Below are 19,958 nucleotides of genomic sequence, written 5' to 3'. Positions count from 1 at the left end.
CTTTCTACCTTTGGCTTTTTGTCTCTATACCTGACCCTCAGGTGTGATGCACTCTGGTCCACACACCAGCACAGTAGCTTTGTGCATGATCACAGCCGCCTCCCCAGGTCCAGGCAAGGATTGGGCAGCCCACATCCATGCTCATAGACACAGTCTGTTCCTGAGCCTCTGCTCCCAAGCCCACATGAATTACCTTCCCAGCACCTCCATGCTGTCCCCACCCCCACCCCACCCAGGGTGCCTGCCTGGACGTGCATCTGGCTGGTCAAACACAGCGTAGCCTAGTTGCCTGAGCATGGCTGTTTTATCTGCTCAGCCACAGGGCACTTGGGTGCCTGCCACCCCCCCCCCCCCCAAGCAGAGCAGTGAACAAGCAGAGGGCTGCTAGCCTTGTCAGCAGCCAACCCCAGGAGAGGCTTCTGTCATGTGTTTTCTGGAAATCGAAAGCAGACTAGGTTTATAAAGCATTTCCTGAGACGAGGCTGAGAAAAACCGCATGGTGGTGCCTCTCTCCGGCGGACAGTCTACAGCAGTCTTTTTGTTGATTGCAGCCAGCAGGGAGGCTCCGGGACCCCTTTCAGCAGCTGCCCCTACAGACAGGTAACTACTGTCTCTCACTTCCAGGTGAGTCCCCAGTCCACGCGGCATGATCCTTAGCCGGCCACTGAGCACGGGACCCATTGTGCTCCTCCTCCACCTGCAGGGCTGCTGTACAGTTGGGCGGGATGTTTGCTGAACAAGCATCAGCTGAAGGGAGAAGTGGCTTGGAATTGAGCCCTCGGCCCTCTCCTGGGTCTGTGGACTCTCACCCAGGGCTGTGCCTACCTGCAGGGCTACTGTATGAGCCAGCATAGGCAGACTTGTCTCAACTTCCCACATGAAGGAGTCAGGCAGAGGACAGCCTCATCTACATACCCGCAATGTTCCCGAGGCATCGAGTTCCTGATTCAGCACGCACAAACCTATTGGCCACAGCTTATGAATGGAGAGAATGAGCACCCGGTGTAGTCTGCTGTGGGACTCAGGTTTCCCGGAAGCCAGGGCACCCCTGGGCAGACCCCCACCTAGAGCTCGCTAGCTGTGCGATCTGGAGTCCTTTGACTCCCACTTCAGCGTGTTCACTTGGGATGTGAACTGGCTTACTGCTCTGGGGTCTTGTTTATTGTATGGCTGGCTTCAGAGCGCCGGCAGGAACCTGCTGAGTGGGGTGGGGAGGGTGCACAGCAGCAAGGGCCAAGTTTCCCACCCAGTGATGCGGTACAGGATGCAATGGTCAGAGCCTATGCCCAGACAGCTCCCTTGATAACCAGGCTCAGCCACCCATCTACCGTAGTCCAGTTAAAGATACAATATAGGGAAAACCATAAAATGGAGCTTTATCTCATGCTACGTTGAGAAGATGAACAGATCGGCCTCCCCCTCGAGCCCCTTGGGGTATTGACATGAGGTTTAGATTTAAATGGGGGGCTACAGGTATGTATAAATGGGCTGGCCTTGTCGTTGCATGGGCTGTAAATCTCTATCCTGGAGACAAGCTCCCCCTGGTAAAGCTGTCACCGCACTCAGCATGAGATGCCTCGGAAAATTCCAGCTCCTTGGAGGGCCTTGTTTCAGTAATTTGATAGCCAAAGTAGGCGGGGCACAAGTCTCTTGAGATCATCTTCACCCTCCAGGACGGCTACAATTGGGCTGGGATGCAGAGGTCCTTCATGCTGGTCTAGTACAGAAGTGTCAGGAACAGGGTTGGATGGGGTGGTGGGAGGGGGACTGGGGTGGGGGTGAGGGGCAATCCTGGTGTTTCTGCTGGCCCTGGGATATCTCTCTTGCCTGTCCCTGGGCCTCTGGTCTAAGTAACAAAGAAACAACTTGAGGTTACCAACTTACTAGCCAGAACCAAGCCTGGGAGTAGAGTGGGTGTTGCCTGCTCTGTGGGTCATTCCTGTCCTTAGGAGTAGAGTGGGTGTTGCCCGCTCTGTGGGTCATCCCTGTCCTTGCAGGGACTGAGGGACAGTGCCTGGGTAGAGCACAGACAGGCAAGAGCTTAGGTCATAGCCTAATACTGAGTCCTCTGCCCCGCTTCTTAGAGCTGGCAGCTTCTTGGGAGTTGACCTTTACCCACCTCCCGCTCATCCCCACCTCCCACTCATTCCCACCTCCCACTCATCCCCACTTCACACCTCCCACTCATCCTCACCTCCCACTCATCCCCACCTCCTACCTCCCACTCATCCCCACTTCATACTTCCCACCCATCCCCATTTCCGCACACCCTAACACCCCACCTCCCACCTCCCACTCATCCCCACCTCACACCTCCCTCCCATCCCCATTTCACACATTTTACCCACCCCCACTTCACACCTCCCATCCATCCTTACTTCAAACCTCCCACCCACCTCCCACTTCACATCTCCCACTCACCCCCACTTCACACCATGGAGGCCCAGACCCTTCTGCACTGTCTCTGTCACTTAAGGCCAACTGTTAGCAGGCTTAAACCCTGTCTGTCTCCAAGGCACAGCCCTTGTGCTTCCTGGGTCCTCATTGCCCAGAGCCCTCACCCACCTGCTCCACCCTCTTACTGACCTGAAGATTGTTCCCCAGAGCATGTGAGAGGCCTGCATGAGAGCCATCACATGGCCATATGAGCCCTGCAGAAGAGAGACTACCCACAAAACTGCCCTGTCCTCCACCAGCAGGACTGAGAGACCGTGGGACTGCTGGTCTGCTGTTGAAACAGGCTTCTTGGTTCCCGGCTGCTCAGTAGCTCTGACCCGAAATAACCACACAGAAATTGTATTAATTAAATCACTGCTTGGCCCCTTAGCTCTAGCTTCTTATTGGCTAACTCTTACATCTTAATTTAACCCATCTCTATTAATCTATGTATTGCCACGCGGCAGTGGCTTACTGGGTAAAGTTTCAGCATCTGTCTCCCGCGGGGCTACATGGCATCTCTCTGACTCTGCCTCCTCTCCCCCAGCATTCAGTTTAGCCCCCCTCCCCATCTCTGTTCCCCTATAGCTCTGCTATAGGCCCAAAGCAGTTTCCTTATTAACCAATGATATTCACAACACACAGAGGGGATCCCACATCAGTCTGCAGTGGAGAACTGTAACCAAACTCATTGTGCTGTCCCTTCTGCTGTAGGGTTGGGCTTCTAGACCAGGCCATGGCTTTCCTATGGCTCCTCTCTGTGTGGTTGCTGGTTCCAGGGACTCAAGGTGAGTCATGCCCACTGCCAAATGCCCAAAACAGAAGTCTTCAAGGCTGCTACACCTTGCCCTGTGGGTCACCTCCTCACAGAAAACCCAGGTGTCATTCTGCGAGGTACCATATCTCGGAAGTCTCTCCATGTGGATCCCCAGTCAATCCCAAATGATGGTAGTGTGTGGCTGGGGTTCCCCTGGGCCCGGGGGGCACTCAGGTGAAACCTTCCCATCTTAACTGTGGCCAAGGAGGGGGTGCCGAGCCTGTGCTGCCCTGGAGTGGGTGGCCTTGGGACACAGGTTAGAATTCAGAGAGCCCCTGGGGGCGGTCATCCTGCACCCTCAGCTGGATGCCCTCTTTGGCATGAATGAGCCCCAAATTCAAGCACCCAGCTACTTGCTGACCCTCTGAGCATTGACAGAGATGGGAGCCCCTTGACTGCCTTGCCTGATTGCAAACTGTCTCTGGTTTAGATTGTCTACTTTAGACCAACACTGCAGGGACAAGGGGCATCTGCTCTCTGCCTGTGTCTAGGGGCCCAGGGGCCACCTGTCCCCTCAGGCCAGCATTCCAGAGAGCCAGCAAGAGGCCTCTTCCTCTCCCAGACCTTCCAGCAACAACCACCTCCATCTACTCTGCAGGCTGGAGAGCCAAGGTGCTCTTTTGGCGCAAAAGGCCCAAAGCTGAGAAACCGAAAGGCCATGGCCTCCATGGGGTCCTCAGAGAGCGTTCTCGGCTCCTCAGTAGATAGCATTTCACACATGGAGAAGGGGCTCTGAAGTGGTTTGAGAGCAACCCCACTGCACCCTAGTTGGGATAACCTTCACCCAACAGGACAGCCCAGAGCATCGAGGTCATGGGGATGGGCACCAAAACAGGCCAACCCTCCTTCCAGCTGACCCCCACTTTCCCAACAGGTACAGAAGATGGGGACATGCGTCTGGTTAACGGGGCCTCAGCCAACGAGGGCCGCGTGGAGATCTTCTACAGAGGGCAGTGGGGAACAGTGTGCGACAACCTCTGGAACATTTTAGATGCCAACGTCGTCTGCCGGGCCCTGGGCTATGAGAATGCCACTCGGGCGCTGGGCAGAGCTGCTTTTGGGCCAGGTGTGGGCTGCTATACCCCCCCCCCCCGCAAAGCTGAGGTCGCTTAGTAATGCCCCTCAAACATCCCCGCTGTGCTAGTGAGCAGCACTGTTGCAGGACCTGCTCTCCACCAAGGGTCCAGCTCCTCCTCCAGTGTGGCCCCTGACTTCCTCTTGTGCCCACAGGAAGGGGGCCCGTCATGCTGGACGAGGTGGAGTGCACAGGGACAGAGCCCTCGCTGGCCAACTGCAGCTCCCTGGGTTGGCTGAAGAGCCGCTGCGGGCATGAGAAGGATGCAGGCGTCATCTGCTCTAACGGTGAGCCGCTCTTGCCCGCCCAGCACCTGGGTGAAGCAAGGGTTATGCCCGTGCCCCCCCCCCCGCCGTGTACACAGACGTTGAGAGTGGTGCCCTGGGTGTGGCTGGGACGTATGACAAGTTCACTTCCTCCGGGAGAGCCCATTGTGTTTCCTGTGTTAGGGAAGTTTCTGTAGCTGGGCAGTGGGCTATGTGTCAGGGACTGTATCCCATTTATGGATGACACCTGTGTGAGGGTGTTGGCTCTCTAAGGCACAGAGTCTTAGGTTATTATGTGCTCTGTTGCGTTGCCTAGCACCCCGGGCACAGGTTGCAGCAGTTCTGAATGGCTGGGGTCAAGGGCACTGGTGCCCAGAGCGCCCTACCTGCCGAACTCTGACCCCATTCTAGCTCTTCACCTCCTGTGTCTGAGGCGCAGTGAGAGCTTTTATTCCTGGCTGCCACCTGTGGCTCCCGCCTGGGCTAGCCCGTGGGGTTTCTGGAGACTCCCCTCTGTCCCGAGTTTGGAATCTGAGGCACGAGGGTATTGACTCCCACAAGGTCAGACAAGCATGGGAGAATTTGATCGGGGGTGGAGGGCTCAGACTGGAGGGGCCTCATGAGTGGACTAAGCTGTGCAGGCTTCTGGGAGGGCAGGAGGCCCCTCCGGCTGGGGAACAATGTGGACAGGAAGATGGAGGTGGACACTAGGGTCCACAGTGAGAGGAGACACCAAGGAGCCAGCCCACCCAGTCTAAACGTAAAAATCAAGCCAACGCTCCTAGGAAACCAGTGATGTTCCATGTGGTTCTGGATTAGGCCTTGGGAGGCAGGGAAAAGTGGGGGTTCCCAGAGGCATGCCATAGCCCCTCAAGGACTTGTCTCCTCGGGAATGGGGAGGCCCAAGTTCTAGTGTGGGATTATGGAACGCTGGCTTCTCAGGCTGTTCACTGGGTGTAGGAGATAGACTTAATGCTCCGTCTCTCTCCCTCTGAAACCTCAAAGTCCACTCCTACTAACCCAGCTCCTCCAGCAAGGCCGCACTTCATAGCCCTTCTCATCCTTTCTAACAATGCCACTTCACTGTGACAAGCATTCAAATATATGAGCCTATGGGGGCCGTTCTCATACTCCAGAGCGCTCGCCACAAACGGAACACAGTGCCTGAGTGGGGTCCAGGGAGCAGCCTCTGGGTGTATCAGGGCACAGGGCCACACGTAGCCAGAGAGGCCAGGAGGGCCTACTCCTGTTGCATGAAGTTCAGAGGGCAGCTGCACCCTTCCTCACAGCCTGTTCCATCCTGCATCTTCCCATAAGCCCTTCTGAGCAAAGCCAGGTACCAGGATGGCTGGCACAGATGAAGAACCTGACTCCCAAGGGTCAAATGCAGTTTTGAGTCAAAGAAAATGGTTTACAGAGCCCAAAGCCTCACACAGCAATTCCCTCTGTCTCTCCCAGAAACCAGTGGTGTCCACGTCCTGGACCTCTCTGGAGATCTCCCAGATGCGCTGGGCCAGATCTTTGACAGTCAGCAGGACTGCGACCTGTTCATCCAGGTGACAGGGCAGGGGCATGGAGATCTGACCCTCTGTGTCCACAAGCTGATCCTGAACACCAACCCGGAGGCCCAGGCCCTGCAGCAGGCGGTGGGCAGAAGTGTCCTCATGAGAGTGGATGCGGAGTGCATGCCTGTGGTCAGAGACTTCCTCAGGTAAGCCACACCTTCAGCTCCGGTCGTGCTTGGGCTGCACGCGCCGCGCCTCCTAGTCGCTGGAGCGTCCACTGTGCTAGGGTGGGGCAGCAAGGTGAGTAGATGGGCCCTGCACATCTGATCATGTGCTCGTGCAACACCCATACACATGTACCTGCACATCACGCAGCCATGCAGCCGTGTGCATGCTTCTTCCCACTGCACACGGCTGTACTCACAGGCAAATTTTGTAGAATATTATTTTGAGGTGTGTTGCTTTTGTTTGTGCTCCGGAACATTTGTTTACTAATGCAAAGATGTGTTTGGTTAAGTAAAATTCACCTGCGGTCAGGAGGCTGCGTCAGTAACTAGCTGACAGGAAGTTATAGGAGGAACCAGGTGGAGAAGGGTTTATAAGGCGGGGTGAGAAGTACAAGCAGTAAGAAGATGAACTAGGTGAGCCGTTTGCTATTCCGCTTCTCTGGGAAGCTGGATTCTACCTCAACCCTTGGATCTTTAGTTCTTTAGAGGGACAGAGATTTAGATAAGTTCCCTTTGTAATTTTGAAGGAGTTGGTGCTGAGGGAATACCCTCGGGCTGTGGCTCTTGCAGGCTAACCGCTCTTGCAGGCTAACCGCTGCTAGTAGCGGTGGAGTTGCAGTTGCTGGCTAGGATAGCCGTAGCTATCAACCATTAAAAAGAGGGACAGCAACAAGCAGTAGCAAACTCTCCCATCTACCTGCAGTCACATGGAGACACATCTGAATGCTTGCTGCACTTGTGTAAACACAGTCACACCCAGATGCTCCCTGCACTTGCATGGAAGCATCGAATGTTCATACGTCCGAATACTCAACTGCCTACGCACGTGCGCATGTGCGTGAGTGCATGCGCGTGCGCACATACGTGCACGTATGCGTCCAAATGCATCCTGCACTTGTAGAAACACATGCTCATGCATCTGAGCCTCGCTTTTCCGTGTGCCTGTTTGTCTGCTCGTCTTAGTTACTGTTCTTTTGCTGTGAAGAGACACCATGACCAAGGTGACTCTTCAGATAAAAGCGTTTAACCAAGGGCTTGCTTGCAGCTAAAAGCATGTAACCCCAGTAACACAGCTCCTCCAGCAAGGCCACACCTCACAGCCCTTCCCATCCTTTCTAACAGTGTCGCCCCCTGGTGACCAAGCATGGCCTATGGGGCTGTTCTGATTCAGCCCACCACTGCACTCTAGTGTGCAAGCATCCATGCACACTGAATTAGTGTGCACACGTGTGCTCTCACCCACATCCAGCGCACACAGATACGTGCATTTTCACCATGCAGCTCTAAATGCTCTCTCCAAACCATCATGTGCTCGTGTAAGAACTTTTTTTTTTTTTTTTTTTTTTTTGATATTCTGAGGTTATGACTTAGCATGGAGTACCAGACCTGGAGCTTGTGTGTGAGCCACCTGTGAGGGCACTGGGCAGCAAAGATTTCCTACAGCAAGGCTAGAAAGGCTTCCTGCCCGGGCCGTTAGGAAGGCACAGATAGTGCAAGTAAGACACACTCTTCTCTCTGTCATGTATCTAAGACGCGTTAGAAGTCACACACGGGCTGGAGAGATGGCTCAATGGCTAAGAGCATTACCTGTTCTTCCAAAGGTCCTGAGTTCAATTCCCGGCAACCACATGGTGGCTCACAACCATCTGAAATGAGATCTGGGGCCTCTTCTGGCCTGCATGGAGGCTGAACACTGTGTACATAATAAATAAATAAATCTTTAAAAAAAAAAAAAAGAAGTCACACACATACACACACATACCCCTACGCACACGCACATACACACACCTACACACACATGTACAAACACATACACACACACCTAGGTTCTTGTGTGCTTGTTTGTGTGGGCCCCACAGGGCATATGTGGAGTTCAGAGTAGCTTCTCTCCCTCCACCATCATCAGACTTGGTAGTGATCGACTGGCTGCTGAACCATCTTGCCAGCTTCAGCTAAGACTCTTCCCTTCCCATGGCAGGAAGCATGACTTCAGAATTGTCTGTGAAGGGAGGAGGAAAAACGCGCTCCTCTGGGGAGTCCTCACAGACTACCCCTGGCTCCTGTCGGGTCAGGTCAGGATTCTCAGGATGAGAGGAGAGACAATTAGTGGGGTCCACATCCGTCCCCGGCCTCTGCCACAACCCTTTTCTGCACACCTCCCTGCTGTATTGTCAAGATCACGCAGGGTCCCCACCTAGGACTTTAAAACAGAGCGTTTATTAAAAAGGATTCTCTCTTGTCCTTATGACACGAGGCTTTATATAACAGAACGTGACATTTATGAGAACAATACTGGCGATTAAGCCCAGATTAGAACCGTTCGCTCCCAGCCTAGTATGCAAACCTGGCAGGGATCCTGTGTCCTCCTGGTGAATTCTGTGTCTAAGACACAGTGGAGGGTGGAGCAGATGCTATCTCTGCCTACCTGCTCCTCCCTCCGCCCCAGCTGTGGCCTGGGGTCTGGGCTCTTGTTCTCTCTGTCTCTCTCTCTCTGTCTCTCTGTCTCTCTGTCTCTCTGTCTCTCTGTCTCTCCCTCCCTCCCTCCCTCCCTCCCTCCCTCCCTCCCTCCCTCTCTCTCTCTCTCTCTGTCTCTCTTCCTCTCCCATCCCCCCCACCCCCAGCTTCCCTCTGAAGTCTCTCTCTCTCTCTCTCTCTCTCTCTCTCTCTCTCTCTCTCTCTCACACACACACACACACACACACACCTGGGCTCAGTTGCAGGAGACACAGGAGTCCCCTAGGCTCCTCCTGCAGTCCCTCAAGCCACTTCTTGCTGCTAGCATTGGGCCTTTCCCCTCTCTGGATATGTGATTTTTTTTTCTTGAAAAGGATGGGCAGGGCTGGGAGACCCACTCTGATTTCCGGAACCTAAGACTGGGCCATGTGGGCATGAGGGAGGCATGAAGACAGACACTCACAAGAACTCGGGCACATCTCAGCCTCCCGTAGCACTTAGAGCTGCCAGCAGCCCGAGGGACCACTCTGGTGTGGGACCAGAATTAAAAACTGGTGTGAATCCTTTTTCCTGGTCCTCCCTCCTTCAACAGCAGGGGGAGTGGTGGCAGCACCCTTCTGTCCCATGTTCTCCTTATGAGATGATTTCAGGAAGGGTCTATCTCAGGCTGTGTGTGAGAGGTCAGTCCGGAGGAAAAAGTGGCCCTCACAACCTCTGGGGTGCTGTGAAGACAACGGCAGGGACCCTCAGCTCTACTTGAACACTTGTGCACAAAGGGGGAGGATGTCACTCTGGGCACGGTGGACTCAGACCCTTGCATGGCTCAGAGTCCCAGGGAAGCAGATAAAAGGTGACCAAGGAGCCATTGTCACCTGTCAGGGAGCAGATGCTTGGGGAAAAGAGGTACCCACAGGAACGCAGCAGGGACCCATGCCTGAACCTCTACTGACCAAGGCTCATGGTGACATCAGAGAGAGCAGGGGATGCAGGTGGGAGCCCCTCGGGGGAGGGCGTTCACAGATGAGGAAGAAAGTGGCTGTGAGTGTGCCTGCCAACAATCATCCACCCCGAGGCCTGACACCCTAAAGTTGCTGTCAGTGTGAGATTGCGGAGGACAGAGCCCCCCAGTGGGAGCATCCTGGAGTAAGGTCAGCGGGGAAGCTGTAACAGGTAGCTGTGTTGGAGAGCAGGTCAAACACACCTGCTGTCTTTCGGGGCAGGCTTCAAACTCCTAACTTACCTCCCACTCCCAGGTACTTTTACACCCGAAGAATCGAGGTCACCATGTCCTCTGTCAAGTGCTTGCACAAGCTAGCCTCAGCTTATGAGGCCACACAGCTTCGGGACTACTGCGGACGGCTCTTCGCCACGCTCCTCCCCCAGGACCCCAGTTTCCACACGCCCCTAGACCTCTATGCCTATGCACAAGCCACCCGAGACTCTGTGCTGGAAGAACTGTGTGTACAGTTCCTGGCCTGGAACTTTGAGCCTCTGACGCAGGCTGAGGCCTGGTTGACCGTTCCCACCGCCTTGCTCCAGGATCTCCTCTCCAACAGTGAGCTGGCCGTGTCTAGCGAGCTGGACTTGCTGAAGGCAGTGGATCAGTGGAGCAGAGAGAGTGGTGTCTCCCACGCGGACATAGAGCGCCTGGTGGAGAAGGTCCGATTCCCTATGATGCTGCCCCAGGAGCTGTTTGAGCTGCAGTTCAACCTGTCCTTGTACCAGGGTCACCAGGCGCTGTTCCAAAGGAAGATCATGCAGGCCCTGGAGTTCCACACCGTGCCTTTCTCAGTGCTGATCAGGTACAGAGGCTTCAATCTCACCGAGGACATCTACAAGCCCCGGCTTTATACCTCCTCAACCTGGAGTGCCTTCGTGACAGCCCGGTCCTCAAGGTCACGGGACGTCCAAATGTATAACTACGGTCAGTACTACTCCTACGGTTATGGCTCAAGAGGCCAGTACAGCCCCTACCAGTCTTTCCAGACCCCACAGCACCCCAGCTTTCTCTTTAGGGACAGGCTGATCTCCTGGTCAGCCAACTACCTCCCCACCGTCCAGAGCTGCTGGAACTATGGCTTCTCTTGCACCCCTGACGAGCTCCCTGTGCTGGGCCTCACCAAGTCCGGCTACTCCGATTCCAGCATTGACTACGAAAACAAGGTGCTGATGCTGTGTGGAGGGTACAGTGTGGTGGATGTCACCAACTTTGAAGGCTCCAAGGCCCCTATCCCCAGTGCCCTGGACACCAACAGTTCCAAGATCTCCTCCCTCTTTCCCTGCACCTCAGGGGCCTTCAGCAGCTTCCATGTGGTCATCCGCCCCTTCTACCTGACTAATGCCACTGACTTGGAGTAGGTGGTCCATCTCCGTGGTGGGGACTCAGACACCCATGTGTCCCCTCCTTAACCTCCTTCTTCTTTGTAGCCACTTCCAGCAGCCCGCCACCAGATCTTCCCCAGTTTCCACTCTATGAGCTTTAAATTTTTACTAGATTTCAGGCAGCACACGCTCCAGAGCTGAGCCCCCAAGGCTCCCATTGCAGGTACAAGCATGTTCTGTGAGGTCCTACGGGATTTCTGATGCCCACTGCAGCAGCTCAGTCCATCACTGTCACTAATCAGAAATCATTAAAGTCACATGTGCGTCTCATGATGCTGGTTCATTCATGCAGTAGGTGTTGCTGGCTTCCTCCGGCATTTGGAGGGCAGGGGTGCTGGCTTCTGGGGGATGGGGAATGAGAGTGTGAGCCAGTTGGGGAGGCTGACAGCAAAGAGCAAACAGCTGAGCCCTGGCCCGGGATCGCCAGAGGAACAGGGTGGATGCAGCCATGGGTATCAAGCTGGTGAGCTGTGCTGACCTGACTGAGAACAGGGGCATCTGTGAGAAGAGACTGCCAGGCTGGGACTCAGGCTAAAGAACAATAGCGGGAGACAGAGGAGGGCACGGGCAGGGAGAAGGAAGAGGCGTGGTGACCAACTGTGCCTCCAGAAGCCCTTGAACCCATGCCAGGGCAAAGGGACAAAGACCGTAAGGATGGACAAGTAGGAGATGCTTCAAGCATCAGCAGGTGACTAATCACTGAACAGAAGATGGCCTGAATCAGGGGTCAGGCAGGAGGGGGATACTGCGTGCTGGGTGGCCTGTGGGGCCCTGGGTCATCCTTAGATACTGTAGGGGCGGGCATCCTGGGAGAGTCACCTTTGGGTCCTGGACTGTGATGTCTCCTCTAACTCCTTTATGACCAGCAAGAATGTGTGTGTGCATGCATGTGTGCACATGCACATGTGTATCCCACTTGTGAAGGCAGAGGTTACCCAACTTTACACAACCTGGAAACATAAGGAAAGAGAGTCTCAATGATGGATTGCCTGCATTGGGTTGACTTGTGTGCATGTCTGTGAGTTAATGATTGTGGGAAGACCCAGCCCACTGTGGGCAGCACCATTCCCTAGGTAAAGGGGTCCTTACCAGTATATGGGAATGAAGAAACTTAGCAAGTCAGCAAGCGGGCATGCATGCATTCATTTCTCTCCGAAGTGACCAGCTGCGTGTTCCTGCTGGATGTCCTCATGATAAAATATAATGTGGAACTAAATGAGCCCTTTCTCCTCTGAGCTGTCCTTTTGTCAAAGCAACAGAAACGGAACTGTGCAGACCTCGCCGAGCACCCCGGTGGCATTGTCTGACTTATATTCCCCTCCAGTGAGTCCCATCACTCGGGTCCTCACCGGCACTTCCTGCCGTCCACACTTGTTTTTTTTTTTTTTAAATATTTATTTATTTATTATGTATACAATGTTCTGTATGTGTGTACGCCTGCAGGCCAGAAGAGGGCACCAGACCTCATTACAGATGGTTGTGAGCCACCATGTGGTTGCTGGGAATTGAACTCAGGACCTTTGGAAGAGCAGGCAGTGCTCTTAACCGCTGAGCTATCTCTCCAGCCCCCGTCCACACTTGTTAACTTCAGCCGTTCTAGTGGGTGTGTCCACATCCAAATCCCTTCACCACCACGACAGAACGCCTTGAGCAAGTCAGCTTAGGGGAGGGAAGGCTGATCTCGCTCACGCACTCAGAGGCTTCAGTCCGCCTTCATGTGATCCCTCAGCCTCCTCGTGGTCCATGGGTTGACACCCTTGGGATGCGGTCTGCTCATAACCCAACAGTTAGAGAGCAGGCCTTCAACACAGGACTTCAGGAGCCAGTCTTAAGTTCAAGCTATTAACAGTAACTTGAAGTGAACCTCCTCCAACTGCCTTCCTCGTCCCCCTCTACCTATAAACCCACCTTACTCAACCCGTGGGAATACCCCATCTGTTCTATACAACGAAATATTTCTGGTTCTAGAATTCCAAACTGAAGCCAATTCAGATGCTTAAAGCAAATTGTTGGAATGTGTTCCTTTGACCCCGGAAGCTGAGCCCTTTAGATTCCAGATGGTCACGTTAGAGTTGAGCCTGCTGACTCACTGCTGCCCACAGGTGCACGGCCTGGGGTGCCGCAGACAGTCCTCTCAGCACGCAGGCTCCGGGCGAGCTCGCACTGCAGGAAGAGCTTCTCACAGGAAAGGTTGAATCCATTGCGCAACTGCAGAATGGCGTGTTATTCGGCCACCCAGAAAGGTCTTGTCATCCTGTGTTCAAGCTAGGCATGCTGCGGCTTGCCTGGCATCTCAGCACTCCGATGGCTGAGGCAGGAGGATCACACGTTTTAGCCCCACCCAGGACATTTAGTGACATTACCAGACCAGTGATTTTCAGACTTTGTTTGAACAAATAAGTAGGTCAGGAAACAAACAGATGACTGAATGAGTGAACGTGTCCGTGGCTGTGCAGGCTGGTTTTATGTCAACTTGACACAGGCTAGAGTCTTTGAAGAGGAGGGAATCTCAAGACAATGCCTCCTAAAGATCAGGCTGTAGGCAAGCCAGTAGAGTATTTTCTTAGTGATTGATCGAGCCCATTGTGGGTGAGGCCACACCTGGGCAGAGAGTTCTATGTAGTAAGATTTCTCGTCTGATTTTCCATGGATGGCCAAATCCTCAGTAATGACATGAAAACTTATTATTAATTCTGAAAGACCTTTAGCTTAGGCTTGTTCCCAACTAAATCTTATAACTCAAATTAACCTGTTTCTGTTCATCTACATCCTACCATGTGTAGGCCCATATTTCTACACGGTGTGACAACCAGGCTCTCAGGCTATAGTACCTGAAGCAGTCACGTACCTTCCAGACAGGCTGTCACTACCCTAACAAAGGTCAGAATATTGTCTTGCTCCTTTCTTTGTAATTTGGAGAATGCCTGAAAAGAAATGCTAATTCAAGCCTACGTGACTGAGCTAGCATACTGACCAGGAAGACGTGACAGAGGAGACACAGGAAGGTGTGGACGTGACTAAAAGCCATTCACCTGCTTACCTAGGAAACAGAATGCTAATGAATTTACTCCTCAGTTTATGTTTTGGTATAAAAGCTATTTGGAGAATAAATGAGAGGAATTTTTTTCAGGATGTGAACTCAGGATTTCATGAGGGATCTCTGAGAATCTCCCTCCTGATGAAGCCATGTGAGTTGTGTCTTTATTCCCGTGCCTCCACGCCGGTCCAGAGACATAGTTTATGTTGGTCCAGAGAAATAATTTAGGGTTCAGGCTGCCACCAGACCACAACAACCATGTGACTTTTACCTTTCTTCCATTCTGTATGTCCTATTCTCTCTGTGTCTTGCTGGTATCTCCCTTGTGCACCTAGATTCCTCTTTCCCCCCCTCCCCTAAAGTCCTGCCTAGTCTTTCCTGCCTAGCTACTGGCTAGTCAGCTCTTTATTAAACCAATTACAGCAGCACATCATCACACAGTATAAACAAACATTCCCCAACAATTCCAAGTTCTATAAGAAAACAACTTAAGCAAGTCATGGGGAGCAAGCCAGTTAGCAGCTCCCCTCCATGGCTTCAGTAGCAGCTCCTGCCTCCAGGTTCCTGCCCTGTTTGAGTTTCTGCCCTGACTGTACTCAGCGATGGACTACGATGTGGGAGCGTGAACCAAATCAATCCTTTCTTTAGCACATCGCTTTGGTGGTGCTGTTTCCTCACAGCAACAGAAACTCTAGGACAATGACATAGTATAAAGACAAATAAGAGTTAAAACAAGCAAGGCTTGAAAGATGGCTCTATGGGTAAAGGGGTTTGCAGCCCAGCCTGATGTCCTGAGTCAGTCACCTCCGCAGGCCCCAGATGATGAAGGGCAAGAAAGCATGCATACATGCACATGAAAAAAGCAAATGCAGTTTCTTCTTTGTTTGATTTTGGTTTGGTTTGGTTTTTTTGAGGCAAGATTTCTCTATAGCACTGGCTGTCCTGGAACTCACTCTGTAGACCAGGCTGGCCTTGAACTCAGAACTCCACCTGCCTCTGCCTCCTGAGTGCTGGGATTAAAGGTTTTGGGCACCACTAACTGGCTCAAATGTAATTTATAAAATAATATTTTCCTTTAATTATTTGGGAATTTCATATATTTGATCACATTCATTCCCTGCCCATCCCCTCCCAGATCCACTCCTATCTCTGTACACACACTATTTTGTTCTCTCTCTCCCCACCCCCATTGTGTCCAATTCGTGTTTCCCCAATACTCCTGAGTGTGGAGCCTGTCCTGGACTGTGGTAGACCTATCGTTAAAGAAAACGGATCCCTGTCCCAGCAGTTATGAGATGCCGATAGTTCCTCAGCTCGGGGTGGGACCTCGTACCCACCTCCTCTTCGTGCTGGGATTGTGTCTCAGGCTTGCGTGTCGTCACAACTGCTGTGACTTCATCTGTGTTTGCAAGCACCCTGCTGTGTTCCCTTGGAGTCTTCCAGAACCTCACATCCATGACTCTCACACTCTGCTTTCTCTTTCTGGATGAGGTGTGATGTAGATGTCCCATTTAGGACTGAGCATGTGCCTTGCTGGGGAGGTATGGTGCTGGGAGCAGGCTTGGAGGTTCCAAAAGCCCATGCCATTCTCAGTTAGCTTTCTCTCTCTCTCTCTTTCTCTCTCTGCCTTTTCTCTGTGTCTCAGCCCTCACTCCAGGTCCATGCCCGCCTGCCCTGCCCTCTGAAACTGTAAACCCCAAGTAAATTCTTCTGTAAGTTGCCACGGTGCCATTATTCTCCACATGCATGTCTGTGTTAAACACCATCTACTGCAGGAGAAACTTCTCCGGGAGGGTTGAGAGAAGCACTAATCTATGGGTATAAAACTAAGTACACACTTCTAATCCCAGGACTCAGGAGGCAGAACTCTGTGAGTTCAAGTCCAACCTGGTCTTCTTAGTGAACAGGTTACCTATAGAGACCCTGTCTCCAAAAACAAAAACAACAACAACAAAAAAAAACTATTGCCATTTAGCAGAACAGTACTAGCAGGTTCTCCCCCAGGCCCGTGGTCTATATATGACCTATCTGTGATCTATGATCTAGCTATGATCTGTATAGCCACCTGTTCAAATGGAATTTTTTTTTAAAAAAATACTTAATCAAATCTTAAAAGAAAAAAATGGAAACAAGTAGCCTTTGGAGCCCTCCTGTCCAGGTGATCTGCAGGTCTGCGCCCTACTCTGCCTCCTTCCCCAAGTGACCTCAGTCCCCTCCCAGGACACCTTTCCTCCTCTGGGCAGTGCAATGCAGGGAGGAGGAGCCCTTTTCTTTGCCACATGGCAGTCTGGGGTGGGCCTGTGACGACTCCCTAGAGAAGAGGCTCTCTTAGGGAACCTCCCTAAGAAAAGCATTCACTTGCACATCTTGCCATGAAATCTCTCTCCAAAGTCTCCTAGGCCAGAACTGAAGAGCAGGTTCAGAGGTCAAGAGTGCATATTACTCTTGCAGAGGACTCTGGTTCAAATCCCAGCACCCACATGGTGACTCATAACCCTCTGTAACTACAGCTCCAGGGGATTAGCTGTCTCTGGCCTCCAGAGGTTTCAGGACACATGTGGTGCGCATAAACTCACACGGCCATGCATACCTACGCATGGAATAAAATGGATCTGTTCTAAAGCCCCCTGCATCTCACCGCTCTTCACACCACCACGCCCCCAGCTTTGGCTCACTCCCTACTCTCCTAAATGGAGTGGCCCAGCAATGACCTCCCAGACCTCTGAGTTCTCCTGTTTTGTTGTGTCAGCTGCTGGTCTGGAAGAAAGCCACTGGAGGGCACCAGAGCAGAGCTGAGCGAGTTGACCACAGAGGAGCTCTGTGTCCTTACCTTGCTTGGTATCACCCGGGGCCTGTGTCCATTTGTCTGTGTGCGCATCCTCCACCCTGCTCGGAATAAACCCTACCAGGACTGCCTGGGCAGAGCTGGGGTCTTGAGGGAGGGCTCGATCTGTCTACCGGCAGAGCTGGTACATTTAAGTCTTCCTGCTACCCGGCACAGCCTCTCAAGGCCTTCAGAATGTCCTCATGGAAGAGATGGGAGGAGACTGTTTTGTTTTCCATGAGGCCCTTTGGGCTTTGCCTGAGCCTATACAAGTGAGGGGGTTCAGTAGCCCAGGTAACTTTGGGATGGGGCTGTGGTTACTGGTGGAGGGCTGGAACCCCTGTGGCATCCTGGCCTCCAGGGTGGGTCAGTACAGACAGCCAGGGACCACAACTGAGTCAACTGTCCCCACACGATGAACCCAGAGGGTTCAGAGGCCCCAGGCCTGAGGGCACACACTGGTGCTGGGAGGGATGCATATCCCAAACTGCACTGGACAGAAACTCTCTGCCCGCTGGAGCCTTCCTGACAGCTCCCCATGTCCTTGTCCCTGTGGCTGTTTGTAATCTCCAGTCTCCTTTATAAACATACCACTAGCCATAGAGATGTGTTTCCAAGTTCGGAGACAGCATTCTAGAAAATTCCTGGCTATGAGGAAGAGGTCATGGGGAGCTCCAGCTCCCAGCATTCAGCAGGCCCACCGTGTGAATCTGCCATCCGGTGTGGGGAGTTCTGTTTGTGTGGGTTCTGTAGTCAGCTCATAGGGTAGCTAACTGGTGTCAGGAGGACCCGGTGAATGAGCTGGGGTGGGTGGGGAGCCCGGAGAGTGTGGTGATAGAAAGACAGACTTCAGTTAGACTCGGACAGGGACCAGAGATGGAACAGAGGCACACACATCAGGCATGACAAGAGCCATGTGCCTGAAGCAGAGAGGGCATGTGTTGGTTTCAGCTGGAGGAACATGGCCCTGGCTCTGTCCAAAGAATACCTCAGGCTGTGCCTGACAAGAAGAGAGGAGGGAAGTGTCCAAAGATGGTTTAGGCAAAACCAGACATACTGAGGTGCCAGTTGGGGGCTGGGAAGGCCAAAGGGCAGCTGTGGAGTCCCAAGATCCTAGAGCATCCCCATGCTGCCCAGGTGAGGTAAAAAGCAAAGACCCTACCCACTACTCTTACCGTGCAGTGACAGTTGGCAGCCTGCCCACTGCCCCAGTCCCTCATAGATCCCCAGCTGACTCGGAAGTAACAGGAATTCAGGTGTATATTTGCTCCCACAGGTTAGGATTTTTAAATTGATTTAATCAGTTTGGAGTCATTAGATGGGTTGGGGGGCTTGATTATAGCATCATTGAAGAGTCCAAGGAACCAAAGCAGGGAGACTGAAGAGGCACCAGGAGGAAGAGGAGGAAGATGAAGAGGAAGGAGGAAGATCCTAACAGCTGGCATGGGACAAACAAAATGCCTCTGTTTCCTGGGGTCTAGTGAGGAGGCCTTTCTTTAGCTAGGAAATGGCCTGACTGGGGCTGGGCTCTTAGGTCCTGTCTTGGTTACAGAGCCAAGTCACCTCCACTTCTAGAAACTGGGCCATCGGACAAGACATCTCCTAAGCTCCCACCCTTTAGCCAAAGCCACCTGCCTGTCCAGATGTCGGTTCTGATATAGTAACAGGAAACCACCTGGCTTCCCGAGTGGTGGTTCTGATGTAGGACAGGCCAAGTGACACTCACCTTGCTACCTCAGACTGTCAGGTGGCCCAGGTTTGCTCAGCAGGTCTGACGGGGGATACCACATAGAGACTCTGGGCTCCAGGCCAGGCCTTCGAAAGTGCCAGCCTGTTCTGGGATCTGAGGGAACAACAGCCCAGTTATCCTACCTCCCGGGGCAGAGTCTAGGAAGAGGGGGTGATAGATCATACTCAAATCTATCTCAAGCTCTCCTAGGCCATATGTAGCCTTGCAAGCTTCAGTGTTAGCAGTGAATGCCCACCACAGTGGCTCAGTCAGAAGCAGTGACCTAGAGGTCTGTCTGTGCTTGCCCAGCCCCAGGTGGCCCTATTGTCCCCTGGCCCAGCTTCAGCCAGAGTTCCCCTGGGGCCTCTTCCTATTTCTTCCTAGTTCATCTGGTGACCCTGCCTTCTAACAAAAACTCTCTATTCACCACGCGACCACACCACAGGGACCCTGCGTCTGTCAACATGACCTAGTGGTTTTCCTGGGATTTATTTAGTCTGTGTGACTTCATCTCTAACATGACTGTATGGAGCACGGCTTTCAGCATACATACAAGAGAAGAAGCTTGAACAGGCTGTGACGTTGGGAACACACGGGTCACCTTGAAGCAACTTGTCCTGATCTGAGCTTCTCGAGGGAGTAGGGCCCATCAGCCAGGCTCTAAGCTAGCAATGTGAGTTTGGATGGAGTGAAGGGCAGGGCTGTCACGTGGGTTTCCAGAGCCCGGGTTGGGTACTGACTGTGGCTTGGAGCTAAGTCGTTTGGGAACTCAGAAAACTAAGAGTCAGCTCCCAGTTCCAAATGCACTGGCTCTGCCCTGGGCTCCTTGGCCTTGGCACTAGGGGGAGCTGAACACCTAGGACTTACTGGATAGTGGGAGAGGCTGTGGTCAGCTTGCTTGCGTAGAGACCTCCCTGGAGCTCCATAGGAGAGGCCAGAGACCAGAGGCCAGGTCCTGTCTCTTCCAGGGCAGTGGATGGACCACGGATCTATCAGGTCCTGTGTCTTCCAGGGCAGTGGATGGACCACGGATCTATCAGGTCCTGGGTCTTCCAGGGCAGTGAATGGACCACGGATCTATCAGGTCCTGTGTCTTCCAGGGTGGTGGATGAACCACAGATCTATCATATCACCTAAGTCTAGACATTTATGTTAGTCAGAGCTTTTTCCAAAAGTGTTCTGGGGGTTTACCTACCCTCACCCTGC

At 52.9% G+C, this 19,958-nt stretch overlaps 1 protein-coding gene across 2 annotated transcripts; it reads left to right on the top strand.

Moving 5' to 3' along the window:
* Positions 1–457: 457 nt before the first annotated feature.
* Lgals3bp (galectin 3 binding protein) lies at positions 458–11,426 on the top strand. 2 transcript variants are annotated; one of them, XM_057776636.1, is made up of 6 exons: positions 458–600; positions 3,151–3,224; positions 4,128–4,319; positions 4,484–4,615; positions 6,053–6,305; positions 10,034–11,426. In XM_057776636.1, the coding sequence occupies exons 1-6, from the start codon at positions 497–499 to the stop codon at positions 11,136–11,138; spliced, it is 1,860 nt and encodes a 619-aa protein (XP_057632619.1). In that variant the 5' UTR covers positions 458–496; the 3' UTR covers positions 11,139–11,426. The 2 variants fall into 2 exon arrangements, with proteins under 2 accessions (XP_057632619.1, XP_057632620.1); XM_057776637.1 differs by having other exon boundaries at positions 484–624.
* The last annotated feature ends 8,532 nt before the right edge of the window (positions 11,427–19,958 follow it).

The sequence above is a fragment of the Chionomys nivalis genome, chromosome 7, assembly GCF_950005125.1.
Source record: "Chionomys nivalis chromosome 7, mChiNiv1.1, whole genome shotgun sequence".
NCBI classification, from domain to species: domain Eukaryota; kingdom Metazoa; phylum Chordata; class Mammalia; order Rodentia; family Cricetidae; genus Chionomys; species Chionomys nivalis.
Note: the sequence above shows the minus strand (reverse complement) of the source record. Positions and strands in the feature narration are given on the sequence as shown.